The sequence below is a fragment of the Leuciscus leuciscus genome (assembly GCF_965113295.1).
Source record: "Leuciscus leuciscus genome assembly, chromosome: 20".
NCBI lineage: Eukaryota > Metazoa > Chordata > Actinopteri > Cypriniformes > Leuciscidae > Leuciscus > Leuciscus leuciscus.
Genome location: NC_138744.1, coordinates 16,110,451 through 16,132,438, shown reverse-complemented (window position 1 = coordinate 16,132,438; position 21,988 = coordinate 16,110,451). Strand labels below are relative to the sequence as shown.

The following is a 21,988-nucleotide window of genomic DNA, read 5'->3' as shown; positions in this document are numbered from 1 at the left end:
AAACAAGTTATATATTCTAAGTCATTCATATACTCACAATGTACCACTGGACCACAACATTAGAGGTGGGCTTAGAGACGACGTAGCTGCAGGGCATTATGGCGGTCTCTCCTTTAATCACCTCCACCACTGGGGTCACAGTGACCGTTACAGAAGCCAAACATACTGTAAAGAGAAGGAAAAAGAGACCAAAAATTACTTGTGTGATAGCAATGATGTCTATTTTAATTGAGAATTGGGATTGTTTTGGCGGGAAGGATCGAGGGCTGGATGGGCGGCAGTGAACAACACTCATAATAATTTGCCAGACGGCTTTTCACTGCAGCAGTCTCGGAGTCACACGCAGTGAGAAATGATCCACACGCTGTGAGACTGAAACAGCCATTGTGTTCCCGCTGCCACCAAACATGAAGCCCAGCTGCAGAGAACCAGGTGCAAGAGAGAGCAAGAAAAAAGACTGCTGATAACCCTTTGCTCTCGTGAAATCGGGTAGTAGGAGTCCACAGTAGGGCTGGGCAATATATATTTGCAATTTTGCAATATAATATATTTGCAATTTTGAAGGCAATATAAAACTAAGCAACATTATGAATATTTAAATATTTTAATGCGTTTTTAATTTCTCCATTAAGTTTCCTTAAAAAAAAATTGTTATGCAGCTTGAGATGGCTGTGAAAGATATTTTAAATGTGTCCATTTTAATTCAATAGCAAAAATGGTGTAGAAATTGCATTAATTTTAGTGAATCTTTCCAAATTGTCTGTTTTAAATTATGAATCTGACAGATGCTTTTGTTATATAAGCACATATCCCATAAATCCATTTAAAGATCTTAATCTTATAACATTTCTAATTGCTGTTTATTGTTTCACAGCTGTTCAAAAGATTGGGATTTGGTTTACAAGTAAAAAAAAAAAAAAAAAAGCAAGGCTGAATTTATTGGTACAATTTATTTTATTTTATTTATTAAAAAAATTTGGGGGGTAACATTTTTTTTTTACAAATTAAAAACATTAAAATAACTGTTTTCTATTTGAATATATTTTAAAATGTAATTTATTCCTGTGATGGCAAAGCTGAATTTTCAGCATCATTACTCAGTCATCAGTGTCACGTGATCCTTCAGAAATCATTCTAATATGCTGATTTGCTGCTCAAGAAACATTTATTATAATCAATGTTGAAAACAGTTTTGCTGCTTAAAATTAAGACTTTTGATCAAATTAATGCATCCTTGATGAATACATTTCTTTAAAACAAAAACAAAAAAAATCTTATTGACATTTTAAACAGTAGCCTATATTGGTGATATATATGATATATAAATGAATAAACATAATTTTTATTTGTGTTCATTTAGAAAAAACAAACACACAAACAAACAAACAAAAAAACAAAAAAACTAGAATAGATAACTAGATTTTTCAAAAATGGCCATGCTGCCTTGTTTAGAAATATCTCAGGAGTAGTGTGGCATCCAGACAGACAATAATCTCTTCTAAGATCCTCCCTCTTCCCTAGATCCCTCTGGCTGATAGACAAAACACATAAACACACCCACCAGCAGATTCTCATGACTCCCACCAGGAGCACAGAACCCAAACAAACAGCTCATGATCACTCTTATACAGTGCACGCTGTCTGAAGGGTTAAAAACAGTTCAGAAGAGAGCTACTTCACATACTGAGCTCTACAGAAACAGTGAAACAAAGAGAGTCTGTACTTTCCCTTTAAAAATAAATCAGCACAACAGATGAACCAAAGCACAGCAGTCAGGTCCAGAAGTTGAAGGGTTCTGCATTAGCACTCAATTAGCACTGAAATGGGCTGATGTGGACAACACAAGTCATCTAATGTCAGAATACAAATGATTTGTGTATATTCGCTAGAAGCTTGTAGTAACTATTTGCGTCAATAAAGTTCAGAGTGCCTTACAATTGTGTGTGTGTGTGTGTGTGTGTGTGTGTGTGTGTGTGTGTGTGTGTGTGTGTGTGTGTGTGTGTGTGTGTGCGTGCGTGTGTGTGTGTGTGTGTGTGTGTGTGTGTGTGTGTGTGTGACATTCCTCTTGTGATTGACAGAACGCTTCACAGATCTCAGTATGTTATAGTGGGGTCAAAGGTCTCTCTGTCTCCCATACGTTTTCCTCTGTAGTCTATGACATTCAAAAACAATACTCCTTTTTCATATCCTTTCTCATATTAACTGTCTCCCTTGATTTGACTCCCTCCTACATCTCCATCACTTACTATCTGGTCCTGTCCCAAATGCCAGCCTTTGCAGTGGTATGTAGTTCATCACCGACTGTTTTGTAATATCCACTGAGAGTATAGTGATCCAAGAGTGAGCACAAAGGTCATCGCAAGGTCACAAGTGCACATTAAAGAACTGTTCACACCAAAGACGATAACTACAATAACTACTATAAATTTTTATTAATCGTTATTATTCTTCGAGGATATGGAAGTTCGCACAAACATTATAACGATTACAACACAGAAACTATATAATTGGAATCACTTTCAGAATGATTTTTACCAGCTGAACGATAAAACTCTTACAGCCAATCAGAATGCATCCTGCTTTAAAGAGGTTGAGCATTTAAAGCAGCAGACGACCCATGGAAGGATTGGTAGGAATGCTTTGGAAACCTTTGTTTTCATTCTTCAAAACATATATTTTTTTGGTTGTCCTAACAAAAGTAAACGAGTAAATGTTTTATGTTGAAAGAAATTAAATTTTTATGTGAACTATCCCTTTAATATGTCTGTTTAAAACTCTCACCCCTTTCTGATCAATACCAGAGAATGTCTAATAGGAAGAGAATTGGCACTCTCTGCTTACTTCCGGTTTCTGGACTGGCTGCAGTAACACGTCTCTGTCCATGCGGGGGCGCTCGCAGGCGAGTGCAGAATGAATGGAGGTCTATGGCGAAAAACCCTCAAAATACACTTTTCTCAGGATATAATTTTTTGTCTAGTAATTTGAATGTTGTATTCGAAAGGAGATGCAAAGAAATTACACATTGCTTGATGTTAGATTTTTTAGAGTCACTTATTTGGTTTAAAATGTCAATGACGTCAGAATGCTGACGTCATTAGCAGAATGCTAGCGTGTTATGGGCAACAACAACTCAAACTGTAAGAAATCGAAAAGAAATAAGTACTCGTTCATTCAACTTTCGACCTATAACCCATGTTGAACTTGCAAAACCTACAATAAAATCTGAGATTTCTCAACGGCAATCGGGTGAAAGAGACACATTTAGCCGTCTAGCCCCATAGACTCTCATTCAGTCTGCACTCGCCCGCGATCACCTCCAGTGGAATTCTAATGGAACTGCAACCAAGATCGATACAATGGGGCTAATAGGAAGTGCCAAGGCTCTCCGTAGACGGGCTCTGTCAATACTACTTCTTTTCTGCCTAGGGGAGCAGCTGGACAGACAGAGGGGCAATTAAGGGGCAATTAGTGCCTCCTCTGTTCAATCTCCCCCTCAGCAGGGGCGGGATGGGGTGCGGTCAAGGGCACGTGCGGGTGGGTGCGAGTCATAGCAAGTGGTAAAGATAATCGGATTTAAAGAAAGAAAGACAGCATGCGTGATCAGTGGCAAAAGAAGCAGATGGACAGGAGACTTTCTGACTGTGAGCAGCAGACACATCGACAGACACTCACACTGAGAGGAGACCGTACGTACACACACACACACACACACCCTCACATTCAGTATTTATGAAGCGCATCAGGTCGGCACACTGCATTCTGAAAACTCAAGGCAGTTTTGAGACAGATGGATCGTTTCAGTACTGGCAATTGCTGGCGAGACAGTAACAGACAGAAACGGGCCAGTCAATTTCAGAGAGACAGAGAGCTGCCTCTGTAAAAGACTTCTGTTATACCCCTGAAGTTCTACCCCAAAGTTGTAGCTGAATACTATCCCTCACACACGCGCACACACAGTAGGAGAACAGACGCCGCTGTGATAAGAGCCAGCTGCCTCTCCACTTCAACTTCCAATGTCTGTCTTTTTATTTTTGTCCTCTTTTTACTAATCTTATACCTCTCTTATATAACAGTTCTTGTCCTCAAATTTGATTGGCTCAGTGAGCTGACAAACAGTTCAACAGCACTGACTTTTCACTGCTTCTATCAGTCTGCTCGTCTGTGTTTGCACGTTCCAGACAAGACTGTCAGTCTGTATATTAGTGGTGGTTACTTTTCAGTTTTTGTTTCCACAGGTTACATCGCTACGCATTCAGGAACGAAAGAAGTGACTTATGAGTGAATCGTTGAATCATTCAGTCAATCGTTATTATTTAAATTCACCATGAAATCGAAATTGACTATTTTTATTTGTTTAATGGAATGTTACAGTATTTATTATAAATGATTAATCCATGCACATCATTATTTTCTAAATTAACGTGCCCTCTAATCTTTAATATAAAACATTAACATCCCTCCCCCTCAATCACAATTTCTTTTTCATGTCGACTTTCATGTCGACAAAATAATGTTATTTGTGTAATATGTTTTAAATATTCTTTCATAATATATTTTAAGGCAGAGGCTATTTACAGTGTAAATTGTGATGTTTCTACCAAGTGTACAAAAGCAACAAATATTATCTGTTTACACCAAGTGCAAATAGCAATATGCCATTCACAAAAAGAGCAAATTTAAATACTATAAAGTACGATAAATTGTGTAAGTAACAGTGGGCAGACTCAGTGCCATTTTTAATCTAACAATATGCCCTCCCCTCTATTTTATAACTTCTTTTTTTATGTTCTGGCTGGTGCCAACACATGCACACACAGAGGGAATGATGTATTATACAAATGAATGATGTGTATACAGTACTTTTCCACTGGGCGGACATACTGTACACTTTTGCAGGCCCGCACACACATATGGTTTGATATGTGGAAAGGTGATCGCTCCCTCATGGCCAACAGTTTCAAATGTAAACTCAATTTTCCATTAACACCCTGTCACGGGTACATCATCTGTCTCTTCTCTGAGGGCTCAAGCAGCAGGAGCAGCACTAACTGCATGTGTTTCAATTGGTGCTCACATGTTTGAGTCCGGCTTGCAACAGTTGCCTCGCAAATCTTATTCCTTCATTTCAAAATGGCCTTAGGTCAAAAAACATCTCACTCCTTAAAGCTATAGTTAATTGTTGTTCACTGAAAAACTGAATTATCAATAGACTAGTTTAGTAGTGTGTTTGGATGCTGCACACAGAGGTTATAAACTGTGAGAGAGTGTCTCATGGGAGCGGTTTGAGATGTGGTGTGTGTGTTTGTGGTTGGAAACAAAACCAACAACCTTCTAAGGAGCCCTGTGGCTGATCTTAGTGACTGTAAAAAGTCATTGTAACCATTGCTGCCCACAAACTATGATAATCTAACAGTTCTCTGAAAGTATCTTCACTCTGCGTTTATATATCTGCTTGGCCACTTTCAGTTTACTTTTATTATTAAAATAAAACTTGACCTTTCACGCTTTTCATTTTATTCTGACTACCTTTATTATATCCAGTCCATAAAATAACCTCCTGAACCAAATCCTGTTCAGAACAGTCTGAATGGATAGAAAATGTCTGTCTAACTGCATGTGACAGTGGGTGAGCACAGCTGAAAGGTTTCATTAATTCAAAAGGTTCTGTAAAAACTGTCTGTGCATCTGACACAACCAGCGAACACAGCTGAAATCAATCACTGGGGGCAACTCGTTTTTGTTTTGGTGAACATAACATAGGATAAATTCACTTGAGAAACTGCATAAGAGATTGTGATAGACTTTTCATAGAAAAACTTCAGAGAATTTATTATGATTTAAACGCGTTTTATTTTTCTCAGACCACTGGACAAGAGTTTTTCTTGTTGGTTTTTCTTGTTCAAAATGTACTGAGATTCATGCTTTTAAATTCTCAAATAAGTTCTGGTCTAACTTAAAACTGCAGTAATAATTGCTTATAGGCCTAAAAGCAGAAGTATACTTTAACGCATATAGAATTTTAATTCACTTTAACCTCTTTAAGAATTTTTTTTTAGACCCTCAAGTATGGATTCTGCATACACAAACAGATTCTTATATTTAAATGATATAAACAGAAATGCATACAGACACAAACAACATGAATATTCATGAGAAAATATCCACCCACACATGTGTACAGTACACAAACAGAAAAAGTGTTAACCTTGCTGATTTTTATGGAGAGCTGTAATTTTCAGCGATTATGTTGTGCTGAATATTATTGCTATGGCAACAGGGTAGCAGAACTGCCGATGGGGAAACAGCAGTGAGTGGGAAGGGAAAGTATCAGTGCTGCCTCAATGTCAGTAGTTACAGCTGGATGACGTTCACTACAGCCGATGCTGACAGCAGATGTCAAGACTTAAAATGCAATCCTTTTGACACACAAAGTTATTGTATGCATTCATTAGACTTAGAATATAGTGTAAAAGCCATATGGACCACTTTTAGGGAGATTTATTAAACTAAAAATATTACATTGTTTTTGTTCATTGAAATAAAATATAACTATTTGATGGAAAAAACTTCCATTTTAAATGCCTTGGCAACTAACTAAAATAAGTACTAAAATTACTAAAACTGAAATAAAAATAGAGTTAAAAATAGTCAAAATGACAAGCAAATCAGAAAACTTAAACTAAAATTGAATTGAAAATTGAAAATAAAATAAACGCTTATTCAAAATATTAATAAACATAACAGTACATAGATAATACTAAAATAACACTGCTGCTTTTCTTTTTGGTGGTATCTTTAGAGCTTGGCACTTTAACTACAGTGGCCAGTAGTTTCTTCAACAATTCAAGAAACCATGCAGGTTTAAAACAACAACAACAGCATGCAGAATAAATACTCACAAGACCTCAAAATGACATTACAAAACACTAAGAAAACAGCTGCTTCAGAACAGGAAGTGGGTGGGAAAAGTAGAACTTCCTTCCTGGCAGCTTATTTACAAAAAGAGTAAACTGTAGATAAAGAGTATCTGTGAGTATGTGTGTGTGTTTAAAGGATGTGGAGGGTGGAGAGGGGCATGATGGGTCCATGTAAGGCCTGGCATCCATCATCACTGCCATGATGAGACAAGAACAGGTGCAAGAGCACCAACAGCAGCTGCTGGCTCTCTCGTTGACTTTGACACACACACACACACACTGGCACACAAACCCTCAGTCACAAGGCAAAGAGAAGAGATCAGGGTGAGCAGAAAAAGACAGACACGTACTGGAGCAGGAGAGAAAAAGAGAAATAAGTGAGAGAAAGAATGAGAAGTGAAACTGGGTTTCACTGGGATGAGTAGCAGGAAATTGCCAAAAGCAAAAAGACAGGAAAATTAAAGAACTAAACTTTTAGTCCATAGGTTGATCTACACTTAGAATAGCCAGACATTTATCCTACAGTCACCTATTACACCAACAAACTGAGACAAATTGAAACCATGTGAATTGAGTCACCCTAGTCAGACGCTCTGAGCATTTGTTTTGCATTTCGGTACGTTTTGTAAAGTGCATGTGTGAGCCAGTCATCAAATGAAGACATTCCTCATTATCAATACACTTTACTCAACTTATTTGATAATTCCTGTTTGAGTTAAGCACATGACTGCCATAAACCAGAAAGTGGTCACATCTGAAGCACATCTTTCCCTGGTTAGACTGCACTTACACTTTTACTGACATAAGACTAAGGCTTGAATATTTACTTTAAGCGTTAAGGCTTAACTGACTGAGATTTAAAGACTGTCTGTGTGTGTGGTCAGAGTCTTCTACTAAAACAGAACATCAAAAGAGCATTTAATCTTTTGGCTCCTGCCAAGCGCTAAATTCCTCCGCCTCATGCATCTCTCTGTTTTCCTTTTGGGACCGTGGACCTGTGACAAATGACGCTATAGTATATATTTACAGTCATGCGGTTATGATTGCATGCTATTGGTTGTTAAACATTCAGCCATACTTTACATCATTGACTAGCCTGACACACTTCTCTGCACTTTAGTGACTCTGGTACACAAATCTCTCCTTCCTTCTCTGTTCCTCTTTCTCACCTTTGCTTGCTTAAAGTTGCTGTCAATTGCAGTTTGAAACCCATTGCATTCAGTAGTTTGGTGCCAATTTAAATTTTGTTGCTATTAAAAATAAATTGTGTTTTATTGAAGAGCGATCTGAATGGTGTACAGTCACATAAGACTGTACTAAAATGGTTTCCTTTCAAAAGTGTATGATGTGGGTCATTCCCCTCAATGTATCGCCATGTTGAAACGACGTGACCCACCATGTTTCTCTAAATAAAGGAGAGACTTCTCAAGCTCATTGATACACCACCTCTATAGACTTAAAACTGATGAAGTTAGGTGAAGAGCAAAAATCAGACAGTGAAACAGAGATTTTATTTAGCAGCAGACATAAGAGGAGAATCAGTACCAGAGTCGAAGAAAAGCAGAATAGGGCTGAAAGCGGAAGACAAAAAAACGTGCGCAAACATCGGTACGGCATACACAAGGTGGACATATTTGATGATGGAGAAAATCCTGAGCAGTGATGCCCAAGTTGTTTTTTCGTTGGAAAGGTATAAGGAAATTAATTATTGTGTAGACCGATCTCTAAAACTCACTAGTATCAGTGTAATTTAAATAAAATTCAAAGACAATCATGCTGCTGCTCGACGTTGACAGAAGGCAGTGCAACGTCTAACACTATTGTGGTATCAGTACTTAACTCAATCAGAGCAAAGAACAGCAATGTTAAAGCTAGCTAAAGAATTAGTGAATTTTTCTTTAAGCAGAATATTCAGTGAAGAAAAAAAAAAATAGGCATGACTTCCATCTCATCCCATATTGGTCGAGAACTGGCTGGATTGTGAAAAGTCGGCATTACCAAAGTCCCTTTAAGACAAGTCATTTCACTCGGCGGCCATCTTTAAAACGCCTCTCGGGGATGCAAGTGCAGCTCCTATCTCTTTGAATGGGGAAACATAAAATTCACCAAAACTTAAGCCAAGCTTACTGTAATGAGGTTAGATGTTGGAGGCAGGAACCGGCGAACGTTCAACAACTTAATGACGTAAAATAACCAAACAACAAAACAAAAGTAAAGACAGTAGCCCCTCACAGACGACTGCTGTCACATATAATAAAAGAAAACACAACATAAGTCCAGGCCTGTTCCTCTCTCGATCTTCACCTCCTTTTATGCTTCCGCTCCTCCGTGAGAGATACGAGACCTGTGCGCCGCGCAGGTGTCGCTCATTATCAATCACGCCACTGGCCTCGCGCCATTCTCTCACGGCCCTCGGTCTCATCCTGCTCGCCAAACTTACAATTAAATTTCATATTTGAAATCACCAATGGAATCTGAATATAACTGTCTCATAAAAATTTTTTTCTAAACGCTCGAATCATGACAGAAAAAAATACAATTTCAGGCTGGATGCGCATGCACAGTGGAAGCGCGCCTCTCACTGTTCTGATGTATTGGTAAATCGTTGGTAAATTGAATTTACCAATCGGCGATTGGCTCTTATTTAGAAGGCGGGACTTATTCTGGCATATTGAGCATTGCACTTTTCCCTGTTCAAAACAATACGAGTGACGCGTCTTGTGTAATTCTATAGTCTTTGGCATTACATACCAAATTTTAGCCAAAATGGAGCTAAAACCTTGCTTGAGTAACTATTTTGCTATCAGTAAACATTACTTAATAGGCCGTGTGGCCTAAGTTACATTAGAAGAAAAGGAAAGTCAGAAGAAGAGCAAGTTATTATGTCCTGATTAAAAATTACAAGATTTCCTATAGGCTGGAATACACCACACAACAGTTTTTCTACAGATTTTTGCCCCAATTTGAGTCGGCGCTAGTTGTGAAAGTCAGAGTTAGTCCACATATTTTCAGCAGTCAGAGTTTGACAAATTTGACAAAAAAATTGCATAGTGAATAATGAGCACAGACTCTTGCCTCACACAGTCCAGCGGACCTCAAACTTTTTCCCCCAGACCCCACCCACACATAACTGGGCACACACCTTAAAGCCCCACACAACCAAAACACATAACACATGAAAGAAGACACATGCACCTAGATCACACCTGATATAGAACATAAACAGACTTGCTACACTACAATAAAAGGAAGCACATTAGAAAAGTAAAAACATGATTTCGTATTGACTAAGTCAACCATAATTATTATTTTCCAGGCCCTCTCTCTCTCGATGATAAAGTAAACCCAGGACACTCTAGTTTTTCTATAAATAGGTAAATAGTCTCAGTATCTTGATGTCTGAGGATGAACAGTGGGAAGTGGTATACAAGGTCAGTTCACACTTGGTCTTTTGTGCTGCTGGCATTCCACCCCGCTATTGCTGTCGCCCTGACAATGGCATCACGAGTCAAACACATTCAATCTGAGGGCCAGCCCTAACAACAACACATAACTTGAGAGAAAGAGGAAAGAAACATCGGAAACTACATTTACACAAATAAAATGGAGCAATGTGAAGATCACATTACGATGATCTGTATGATAAAATTAATAAAAGATGGGTGTTATTAAACATGCACTTCATCATCAAATGCTAAATCTATGTAGGGGATATATTAAAAGCTATCCAATACACTGTTCTGCATCTATAATTTATAGTCTGGTTAGTTAGGCTGGTGCATTTTGTCTAAGAAGGTTATGCCGCAAATCCAGAATGAATAATTCAGACAAAATATATCCTCTGCAGCCAACACAGCTGATGTTTTATTCTTTTTTTACTAAGTAACTTCAAATTTAAATGAGGAAAATATCCAAATCTTAGATATGTAAGCTTGCACTGCAAGACTAAATATAGAAGCATATCTGTTTGCCAAAATGACACAAATTATATCAGAATACATGATGTATGTCACTTAATCTGATCATAGTTCGTTATGCGGTCAGCAAGAAGGGACGGAACGCAATATCAGGGCCCGTCTCGAAAGTTTCAAATGACCTGTTTCAGGAAACTCGATTTGAAATCGCCTCTAAGGAACTGGAATGAACCTCACATGACATTGACAAAACTGAAGAGATGGGATTCTTATTAGGGCATGTCAACAAAGAGGCAGATATGAAAAAAATAGTTAATATTTAATGCTGAGGGACAACTCCCGCTCTCCCGATCACCTCACCGGCCCCCAGGCGGTGCAATTACAGCCCCGTATTCCTAACTTCGGCTCCCAGAGCAGAGACCAATGTGAGAATGAAATCTGGGGAGGGAGATGGGGTACTCTTTGGGGGTTGGGCGGTTACATTTGAGAGCGTAGAGTGCAAAAACCCCAAAGATGGATGGATGCAAATGGGGAAATATAAAAAGAGACAGAGATGTCTAAATGGAAGGAGTCTAAATGCTCCAACTGAGTGCATGTCTGCACTCACCCATTTATTTGAGCAAAAAATGAGCATCTATAGCAGGAGCCAGATATATGCATTGTTTGGCAGAGCAATCAGTTGGACTAGATGGCAGTTAATGGTGGAACAGCCAGTAATGGACATCTAAAATGAAGTGAATTAAATAGGAGAGCTCTAAGAGAGAAAGAGGTGGAATAAAAACTGAAAATGGAGGCAGGCAGCAGTAAAAAAATAACTTGATTGACAGCAGTGGGGTGGGAGTGGATGAAGGGGTTGTGTGGGGTGTATTAGTGCTGACAGTTACTGTATGAGAGCTGCCATGCTGCTGGTGTTTTAATCCTACAGCTCCCGCATCCACAATGCAGGCTCTGCTGTACCACCCAACCTCATTATTGAGATAGAAGGATAAGGAAAAAAGAAAGAGAGCTGAGTCAGAAGATAAATAGTAGGGCCATGTGAGAGAGACATTACGGCTCGAGTTAATCTCGCTAAAAGGGTTAGGACAGCGAGCGCTGCCCCTTCACTCTCTCTCTCTCTCTCTCTCTCTCTCTCTCTCTCCCTCTCTCACACACTCGCTTTCTCTCCATCCAGAGCCACTTCACTTCTCTACTCCTTCTCTCTCTTGCTGCGTCCCAACGTTCCCTTTGTGCAGCATGGTTTTCTTCGAGGAATGATAATAAGTTGTATTTATAAATATTGAGCGGACAGAGCGGTGTGTTTAGGGTGTAGATAACCAGAAGGAAAAGGGGTTATCCTGGCTCAATCAACAGAGCTTTGTTCCAGCAGGAAATATGTTTCCAAGGAATAAAAATAAACATGAACCCATAACACTGCAAAACTGTCCACTGAGGTTCCAGATATCTATGTCAATTATATCTCTATTAATTTCTCCTGAAATCCCTTCATATAAAAATAATTAAAAATAATTAAATTATTGTTTATTTTATTTATTAAAATGACTGATGTTTGGCTAATTGTGTATTTTTATACAATTGCTCACAAATTAAAAACATAGAAATAGATGAGAAAATTGTTGAAAAACATAGTCATTTTTTTTCATTGGAAATTGCAAAAAAAAAAATTTGTTTTGAGTTGACCGGAAAAAAATTTTGATGAAAGAAAAAAGAAAAAATACTGAGTGTACTTCACATCATTAATGAGGGAATAAACTGCAATTGTGCATAAAGCATTGTAAAATGAGATAATCTGATGAAAAACACACAACTATTGATTTAAAGTTGTTGATTGCACACTACTGTTCAACAGTTTAGGGTTGGTAAGATGTTTTAATGTTTTTCATTTCACATTTATATATAAAACATGTGAAATGTTATTGTTATTATGAATGGTATAGTGTAAGTAAAGAAACAATATATTTTATGTTTATTGCTGAATAATGACACTATTTTCACAATTGAATCAATTAATTTCCTGTTATCACTGTAAAGCTGCTTGAAACAATCTGTACTGACTTGACTTGACTATTGTAAAATAATCAGATACAAATATATAAGTAGTTTGAGAGAGAAGGAAAACCGAACCAATTACATCAATCACAATGCTTGACCTCATTTTAATCTCCATGTCTAAGAGAAAAATTGGAACTGAGAACTGAGATCTCATGTTATATAGTTCCTCTCTCCATGTTTTCTTATTGGTCATTATGAACTTAAGTTCAAACGAAGGTCTGCTTTCAGCCAGGCCACACACAAATACATGCTTCCCTCCTCCAGCCCTCTGCTGCTCATGTCAGTTTTAATGCTAGTCTCCTGACTTCAGTTAACACTTCTCCTTTTGTCTGCTCTTTCACTGTTTCTTTCACCCTCCTTAAGCTCCACATTTCTCACACTCAGGTGCTTTATTAGCTGGACAATGGTGCGGGTGACTTTTGAAGGGAGGGGCTATGAGGTGGGGACTTTGCGGGTGGCTGGGACACAAACTTCATAATACGCAACCGTCAAGTAAACTTTACTGTAGCTTTACTGTAAACTGGGGAAGTAACAGGATCCTACAAACAAAAAAATCCTGCAACTTTAAGCCCACAAATTTAAAGATTTAAGGAGATGATTATGCATTACACCACATTTTGTTTTAGCGCACAGTTATGTTTTTCACCAGGCCAGTTTTAACACTGGGTTCAGTAACGTTTCACATTTGTCATTTTGAAAGGGGGTTGGCACCATATCTAACCCTGGGGTATGAAGCCCTGCTGAATTGCTGTGCCAAAAAAGTAGTGTGAAACAATGCGGTACTAGAATGTTAGACAGCCAATCATATACAATACAATGCCTGTCTCATTAAATATTCATGAGCTCTGCACAGAAACTTTCATGCGCTGTGTATAGTTTCAGTGTCTGAGGGAACCTGTAAAAAATGTCAACACATATTAACTGAAGTGATGACATTTCCATAAATGAAACAGATATTAAAATGGGTTATGTGCTTGTTGCATGCCGTAGTTGCCCGATCTATGTTATTAAACCTCATAAACATGCAAATAAGAATCTTAAGGTTTACAGTGTAAAATTTCAAATTCTAAATCTAACAGACTGCACACAATTACTTACTAGTGAAGGTTTTTTAATTAAAATTTGTATTGATTGATTAAGATAAGAATACAGAGGATAAGCGGTTTAGAGAATCGATATATACAGTATATATATATATATATATATATATATATATATATATATATATATATGTGTGTGATAATTTTAATTAATATATTTCCTCATTTCTACTCACTTTTCTCTTTTTTTCCCTCTCTCCCTCATCTTTCACCCAGTCTGGCAGGAGCCCCATTCTATTTAGTCAGGAATCCCTTTTCCTCTAATGAGCTTCGGTTTGGCAGCAGAGAGGAGAAGAGGGAGGGAGGGATAGTGACTCCAAACCCTGAGGCTGCTGATGTTTGACTGTACATCCCCGAGCCTGCTTTCCTGTCAACCGGCATATAGTTAAACTAGTGTCGTTTTCCTTTCCCGTTTCCAGGTTGGTGAGAATGGGAAGAGAAGGAAATGAGGGCAGGATATAAGAAAATGAGCATCTGTTGTGGGCCGAGCGATAAACGCCGAATGACTGTGCATAATTACATCTGCAATGCGTATATTGACAGCTTCCCCCATGAGCGAAAATTTAATCAAATGATACGGTGTTAATCCGATAGGATTAAAGGAGACTGTTATCATAACATTGCACGTCTCCATGGTGAAATACAATAAGTGGAGTCTTGTCGAACCGGTCCCGTGAAAACAGGGAAAGCGAACACCGGGGAAGATCTCATGAGGTCCACTTACCGGAGGCCCCGCCGCTGTAGTGACCGCAGTCTGTGTGTGTGTGTCAGGAAAAGATAGCGAGACCCACTGGGCCGTGTAAATCTCAGCTCTGATGGAGTAAATCGGAATCTGAGAGAGAGTTTTAAGAGTCTGAGTGGAAGAAGGGAGGACTGAGGGCTGATAAGGGGGATGAGAGGGTGAAGGACAGAGCAAGGGAGAGGAGCAGGTCAGGGTTTGCTTGTGTCCTGCTGTTTTCCGCACAATGCTATTACAGTCAGTCCTGCACCTGCCTGCCTCCTCTCCTCTCCCCTCCCCTCCAACCTCTCTCTCTTCACTTTTTCTCAGCCTCACATCTCTCCCTCCAGAATGTCTTTTCTTCCCGCTGCTTCTGCTTCTTTTTTTTTTCTCTGAGCCTGTCTCCGGTATAAAGTGAGTCTGTTTACAATGTTGACAGTGCTAACAGCAAACTGAAGGCTAAAGGTCAGATTCACACACATACACAAACTTTCAAAACACCATTTCATCTTTCCTCTCCACTGTTTCACTCACTGTTCAGTTGCAGATCAGAATTTTCTATTCTATAGAAAGTTTTTATATTCCCTTTGCAAAAAAGTACTATGGTGGTATATGGCACAGTGATAACATCAGATGGTAAAACCAAGGGACTTCAGAATAAATGTACAATATATTGGGGACCATATCAGAATCACAATATTACTGTATTTTTTCACTGGCATTTTTTATTGCCATTAGTCTTTGTTTTAAGGTTTCATTGTTACAGTGTAATTATAAATATAGGTACTGAGTAATAATAATTAACAGCATGTACTTACTACAGGGTTAGGGTAGGATTAGGTTTTGGTTGAGGGTTAATTGCATGTAATTATGCATTATTTACTGTTATTACAACGTTAAGAACATGTAACATATGTAACAAGGACACTGTAAGTGTTACCCACTTTACAATAAGGTTCATTAGTTAACATTAGTTAATGTATTAACTAACATTAACTAACAATGAGCAATACATTTGTTACTGTATTTATTAATCTTTGTTAATGTTAGTAAGCTGTTCATTGTATGTGCATTTAGGATCGCAAAATAAGTATTATCTCCTCAATTTAAAAAGTTGACATGTCTATACATGCAAATGAGATTAACTAATTTAAATACGGATTACAGGTTTGGTACTATGTTGGATAGTCACTTTTTTTAAAGCATGGACCACAAACAAAGAATAGTGTTATAAATGTACGTAATTTTTTTTAAATGAAAATATTAAAAACTTAGCTAGTTTTACAATTTTAGTAACTGTGCAACTGTGTCATTACAGTTTGTGAAAAGAATCCATATATTGGCTATTGTTCGGTAACATAACATGACTGTCGTATCTGCCAAAAGAAATATTATAAATAAAATTATATTACATTATTTTAATATTCCATTGAACTTAAAGAATACCATCCATGATATATGGTACCACTATGCCAAAAAAACATGATAATACCATACCATTTCACTTTTTTGCAAATTTCCTTGTTATTCTCCTTTCCCAAACGATTTTTATCAGTGTATTTCAGTGTTTGGAGGGGATTTATGTATGATTATGGCTGGTTTTAAACTGGCGGGACAAAACATGTCATGCCATCACCACCCGGGACTGTCTGTACAGGTTATCAGTGTCTCGAAGCAAAAACACAGAGCTAAGCCTCTAGTATAAAACCACTCTTCCATTTTATCCCTCCATTTTGCTTGCTCTCCTTCACTACTATACCAAGCCCTCTGTTTCACTCTCTCTCTCTTTTCCCTATTAGGGCGGATTAGCTTTATAATGCTTGAATGACCGTGAGTAAGTGGAGGGTAACGAGTCACGGTCTTACAGGCGCTTGGGGTTTGTGTCTCTAGCTCTGTAACTCAGGGCACTGAGCGTGTAAACAAGTCAGAGAGTATGACAGAGGGATCGATGCAGCTCATAGCTAGCTTATCCATCTTATCCCCGTTAGCGCAGCTCACTCTATCTTTAATGATTCCACTTCTCTCCTGTGCAATTACAGCACAGATTCACATCATTCCTCATCTTTCTACTGTACTCTCTGCCTTTCTTTTCATCCTCTCCGTGTCAAGCTGTCAAGGTCTTGTGAGCCACTTTGATTGATTAAAACAGAGGGTCACCTCTTAGCACAGAGGATGCTAAAACACACAACCACAGACACGGAGGGGCACTTGCAGACCTTTATTCATTTTGGCAGGAAATTCAATTTGTTGGGAACTGAACTTAATTATGCAAAATATTAGCAACAGAGCATGTGAGCAGTGAAGGCAGGGTTGTGCTAGTGTTTTTGTTTTTGTTTTTTTAAGTCGAAGTAATAATGACTGTTTGACAGTGCATTATGCTGTAAATTAGATGACAACTTACCAAATAAATATATAAATAGACACAAAATAACTCATAGTATGAGTTTACACTATATGATTTGCTTATGCGAGAAGAGACCACAGGGTGCTCCCACCAAACTGAGCAAATAAATGCAATATTAAAATACAAATTAAAAACAATATTAAATGTTATATAACTATTATTTGTAATTATTTAGTAAAATATTTGGAAAAAATATATAATATTCAAATATACAGTTTAAAAGCCATTTACAACAATATTTTACTGCAGGGTGCTGCGGCTGACTAATCAGAATCAAGTATTCCAGAGTGCCATATAATGATGAAATGTAGATGCCTGTGTTTTATCTCACTCTAAAACCATTTTGTTACCTCTCCATCATATGCTTAACACGTTAACAGCCTATAATGCAATTGCACATCAGCAAAAATTCACTACAGGTTAAATAGTGTTAATGGAGCAGTTTCATAACCATATTAACGCATCACTCTCACAAATGTACGGAAATTGCACAAAGATGATTTTTGTTAATATGTCTGGTGCTCATGATACTCGATAAAACAAACAAAAAATCATCCTGAAAGAACTTTACAGAGGAATAAACCCAAAGTGAGCGAGGAAGAGGAAATGGAAAACCTGGAGCGATGATGAAGTGAACTGATTACAGAATGCTTTTAGTGGACTTTAAGGGAAATTGTCGATTCACTCCACTAATATAGTCTGATTACCAACACAACACAAAAACTACTTTGTGTTTTTGTAGTGGAGAAGTACACACAAAAACAAAGAGTACAACAAGTACACACAAAAATTACTTTGTGTTTTTGTACGTGTTGAGTGCCGGAAAGGCCTTTCGTTTTAACATCTTGCCTCATATGTAATACGCACACATGAGATAACACAATCACATGTTAAACATTTTCTCTACAGTGTGTTTTTGCTCTATCTGCGCTGGGACAATATGTGTTTGTATCATGCTTTCATTACCTGCGTCAGTTCTGAGTTCTGTGTCATGTGAGCAGCAACATTCCACACACCGCATACATAAATGCAAAGAAGTTTGAATTCCATTCATATTGATGTAACGGATAGGACGATAGCACTGAGACACAGATGAACAGATTGGATAGACGAGTGTAGACACATGAGTTGCTCACCAAAGCATTTCCACTATGTATCTGTATGGGATATTCAAACCTATCTGTCCAATTATGAGACCTGGAATATATCAGTCTGTTAACACACACACACTCAACCAGCACGTCCACTTGCCCTTTCCACCCTGTCGCAAAAAGGGGTCGGCTATAACTATACATACATACCAAATCAGAAAAAAATAAATGCTTCCTGCTTTGTATCCACTGGGAAAAGCCCTAAATTTGAAGGGCGGAGAGGACAACAATTGACTGTCAACAAGTTTACAAGCAGGGGGTAATTGTCTTTGTAGGACAGTCACTAAGGGGACAGAGATAGATGGGGAGGGTGTGTCCCCTAAGATGGACTGAGGCGGGATGGAGGACTGAGATGGGTGGCGGGGTCTAGGGTGGGGTCAGGTCAGGTCAGGTCATGCACAGGCCTGTCTTTATTGATTGCATTATTATAAAGTTATAAAGCAGAGATCAGAGTTAAGACATCACAGAAGAGACAAAACACCCCACATAAAAACCCTCATTAAAGTCAGCATGAAATCAAATTTGACTTGATTTAATTTATTATTAGACATTTGGTATATGGTGTAATCAAGTCCCAATTAATTCTAGTTAATACATTTTTCTCTGTGGATATTCTGCCTTGCTCTGAAATACATCTGAATATAAAAATTAAATGGGTGTTTAAATTACTTAATTACGTGAGACGACGGAGACCATGGAGTGCTACAAGAATCAGGAAATTTTTTACTGTTCTAGAGAATATCCTGTCCCACTCAGAAATACGCTGGGTGCTGAACAAAGTTTCATGTTGACTTATATTTAGGATAAGAAAAACAGTCTAATAAAACTAGTTCAAATTAGCAACATAGGAAGCTTAATGAAGAGCAAGGGTTTAAATCCATTCTATGGAATTTCAAAGATTTCCCCTCCAAAGCTAGCATTAAAAGACCTACTTTTTAGTGAATAATAGTAAAAGCACATTAAAAGTTTAACAACAGAGCAGAGCTCAGCCTGTGCTAGCTGCGGTACAGATTGAGATCTGCAGTGTGAACTGAAGAATGGTCATTATCTGCATTAGACATAACACGTCTCAACCTGCAGGAGCCAGGAACTAAAGAGATGAGAGATAGTATGGGGGGGGCGGAGAGCATCAGGGATAGAGCGCTAGAATTAATGAGAAGAGCCAGAAAAGTCTGTAAACACAAAAATGGAGATGAAAATGGAGTGTCAGTACACACACACACACACAAAATGAGGGAGGTGGAATAAAACATCATGCTGAGGACCACACATGGAATCCATGACACCATCCCAGATTGAGATAATCACACACACATTCTCTCATGGCTGTTTAAAATATGTCATTCAATGTCGGATGTGGAGACAAGGGTTCCTTAAGGCTGTGGGTAGGATATAAGGATCGGATGTACATATTATTGCATCTTTCTCTCTTTTTATGATCATACAAAAGGGTTTCTCTATTTCTGGGACGCTGCTTGTTGCTCACGCCACCTTCCATTAATGCTGTTGCCTGTAAACACATCTTTATCTCCGTATCCGCCCCTCAGATCTGACTCCCGACATTCTACCACCTACTGAAAACATTCCTTGATTTACCTTCCTTCCCTTAAAAATAATACGGATTCATCACGGCTAGTGTCTTGTATCCTTAAGGTCTTTGACTTAATATTGAGGTTACATACAAAGACACGGTGTAAAGATTTTGGTTTGTCACATACAATGGTCAAATGTACAGTTTAATTTCAAAATACACACACATTCAACTTTTTTGGACATTTATTCAAACAGAATCAAGTATTCCAGAGTGCCATGTAATAATGAAATGTACATCTTTTATGCCCATACCAAAGACAAAGACAGACAAGGGTAGAGTAAATAATCAGATCAAGGTCAGCTGGAATATTAATTCATTACTTCCTCAATAAATACACAAACATACAGATACAATACTGCTCGTCACACCGATAGAACTGACGATACATCCACGCGCCTAATTTCTCAAAATAGACATATAAACACGGGCATGAAGAGGACGGAGGGGAGGAGACAGGCTGGGGAGTTCATGGTCTGCTGAGGAGCAGATAAGTTTAAAGACAAAGAGTAAAGAGAAAACAAAGACATGAAGGAAGAACCAGCATTGCCAGAAATATCATTAGGGCGGCAGCCGGCAGGTGACAAATTATCGCTTTAATCAGAATTCCAGCTGGACAGGGAGAGAACAAGAGAACAAGAGAGAAAAGAGAGAAAGAGACTTTGCAAACTTGACTCCAGAAAATAAAGCTTAAATTCCTCAATGGACATCAAAACTGAGAGGTTGGGGTTGTCTTAAATTATAGCATAAAATCCAGTCTGGACCAAAAAAAAAAAAAAAAAAAAAAAACTTTTTGTAAGTTAAATTGAATTGTATATCATAAATAGATTTATAACACAGCTGACTCATGAAGATTATCTTGAGTGTTACTGAATTGAAGCTTTGTATTTTTCAAATACTGAAAAAATACTATGCTGAAATGCTGAATAATGCTGAAAAAACCCCACAAATGTAAGACCACAAACCAGACTTAAATAAAACAATACAAATATAAATTTACAGATCTGTTCAGAAGAGTAAAAGCTTAAACATAGAAAGCAAGTTGTTTTTATGTTTAGGGGCAGCCATCCGAAACGTCAGCCCTCCAACCCCCAAAGCAAACCCCCCTTGAAAGTCATTGTGTAATGCAGCCATGTTAAAACTATGGCTTCTAGCAACAGAGGTAGTGATATCTGATTCTAGAAGGAAAACAATAAGGAGAAAAGCTATTTTTTTTTAAATTAATGAAATTGAACAGGCTGCTCAGCTTCAACTGTTCTGGCAGGACGGACAGAACCTTGGGCATGTGCAGATAAGGATAGTCGGAGAGAGCTGTAGAGGAGGGCAGTGAGCTGGAACCTTGGGTGAAAGAGAGCGATAAGAACAGAGGCTACTGCTGTCTCCTCTGTGTCCCATTGTTTCTTTTGCAATTCAGAAACAAGGAAAATCGGAAGACTAAAGTCGCTAAACAGCCACTTTCACACTCAGTATTTCAACTCAAAAAAATGTTTTGTGCCATGTTACCTGATTTGCACAATCCTGAAGAGTGCTACTAAGACGCAGACAGCGCATGCAAATAAACAACACTATCAGTGGATGCAAATCCTTCTTACTGAAATTAATTTCCAGAGAAATTATGAAGACGTGAGAACCTTCCACAAACGCATACATGATAACAAGTAAAAGTGTGACGCAGAGCTCAAATATAAGAAGTATTTGAAAAACATGATAAAAACAAACATTAAAGGAGCGTGATGTAATCTCGGTCTTTCTTCTGTGCTGTGATTCATTGTCTGACTGGCGAGGTAGGCGAATACGCACACATCTTACATGAAAAGGCATGTCAAAGTTTATCCACTAAACATCACACAAACACACAGTCGAGCTGTGCACAGCTGTGTGTGGAAGAAGGAGAGGAAAGTGTCAGTCATGGAAACTAGTCTTTCTCTGCTCTATTAGACCAGTAACTAAATCCCTAAAGAGCTACTGTGTCATGAACAATTTGTCTAGGACCCCAGGGGGTAGCTGTTTGTATTGCCTGAATACAAAATAACTGAAAATTTGTGTGCAGAATAGGCTAAGCTAGCAGGCTAATCGGCTAGCAGTGTGCTAGATAGTAATCTGAGCAGTAAGCTTGCAAAAACAATATATACTTTGATTATATA

The 21,988-nt window shown here is 38.2% G+C and overlaps 1 protein-coding gene across 1 annotated transcript in view; it reads right to left on the bottom strand.

Moving 5' to 3' along the window:
* The window catches only part of bcam (basal cell adhesion molecule (Lutheran blood group)), a 51,369-nt gene that overhangs the window by 15,241 nt on the left and 14,140 nt on the right, over positions 1-21,988 (bottom strand). Inside the window, exon 2 of the mRNA XM_082151004.1 lies at positions 38-165. Coding sequence (XP_082007130.1) covers positions 38-165 — 128 coding nt within the window. The remainder of the gene's footprint in view (positions 1-37; positions 166-21,988) is intronic.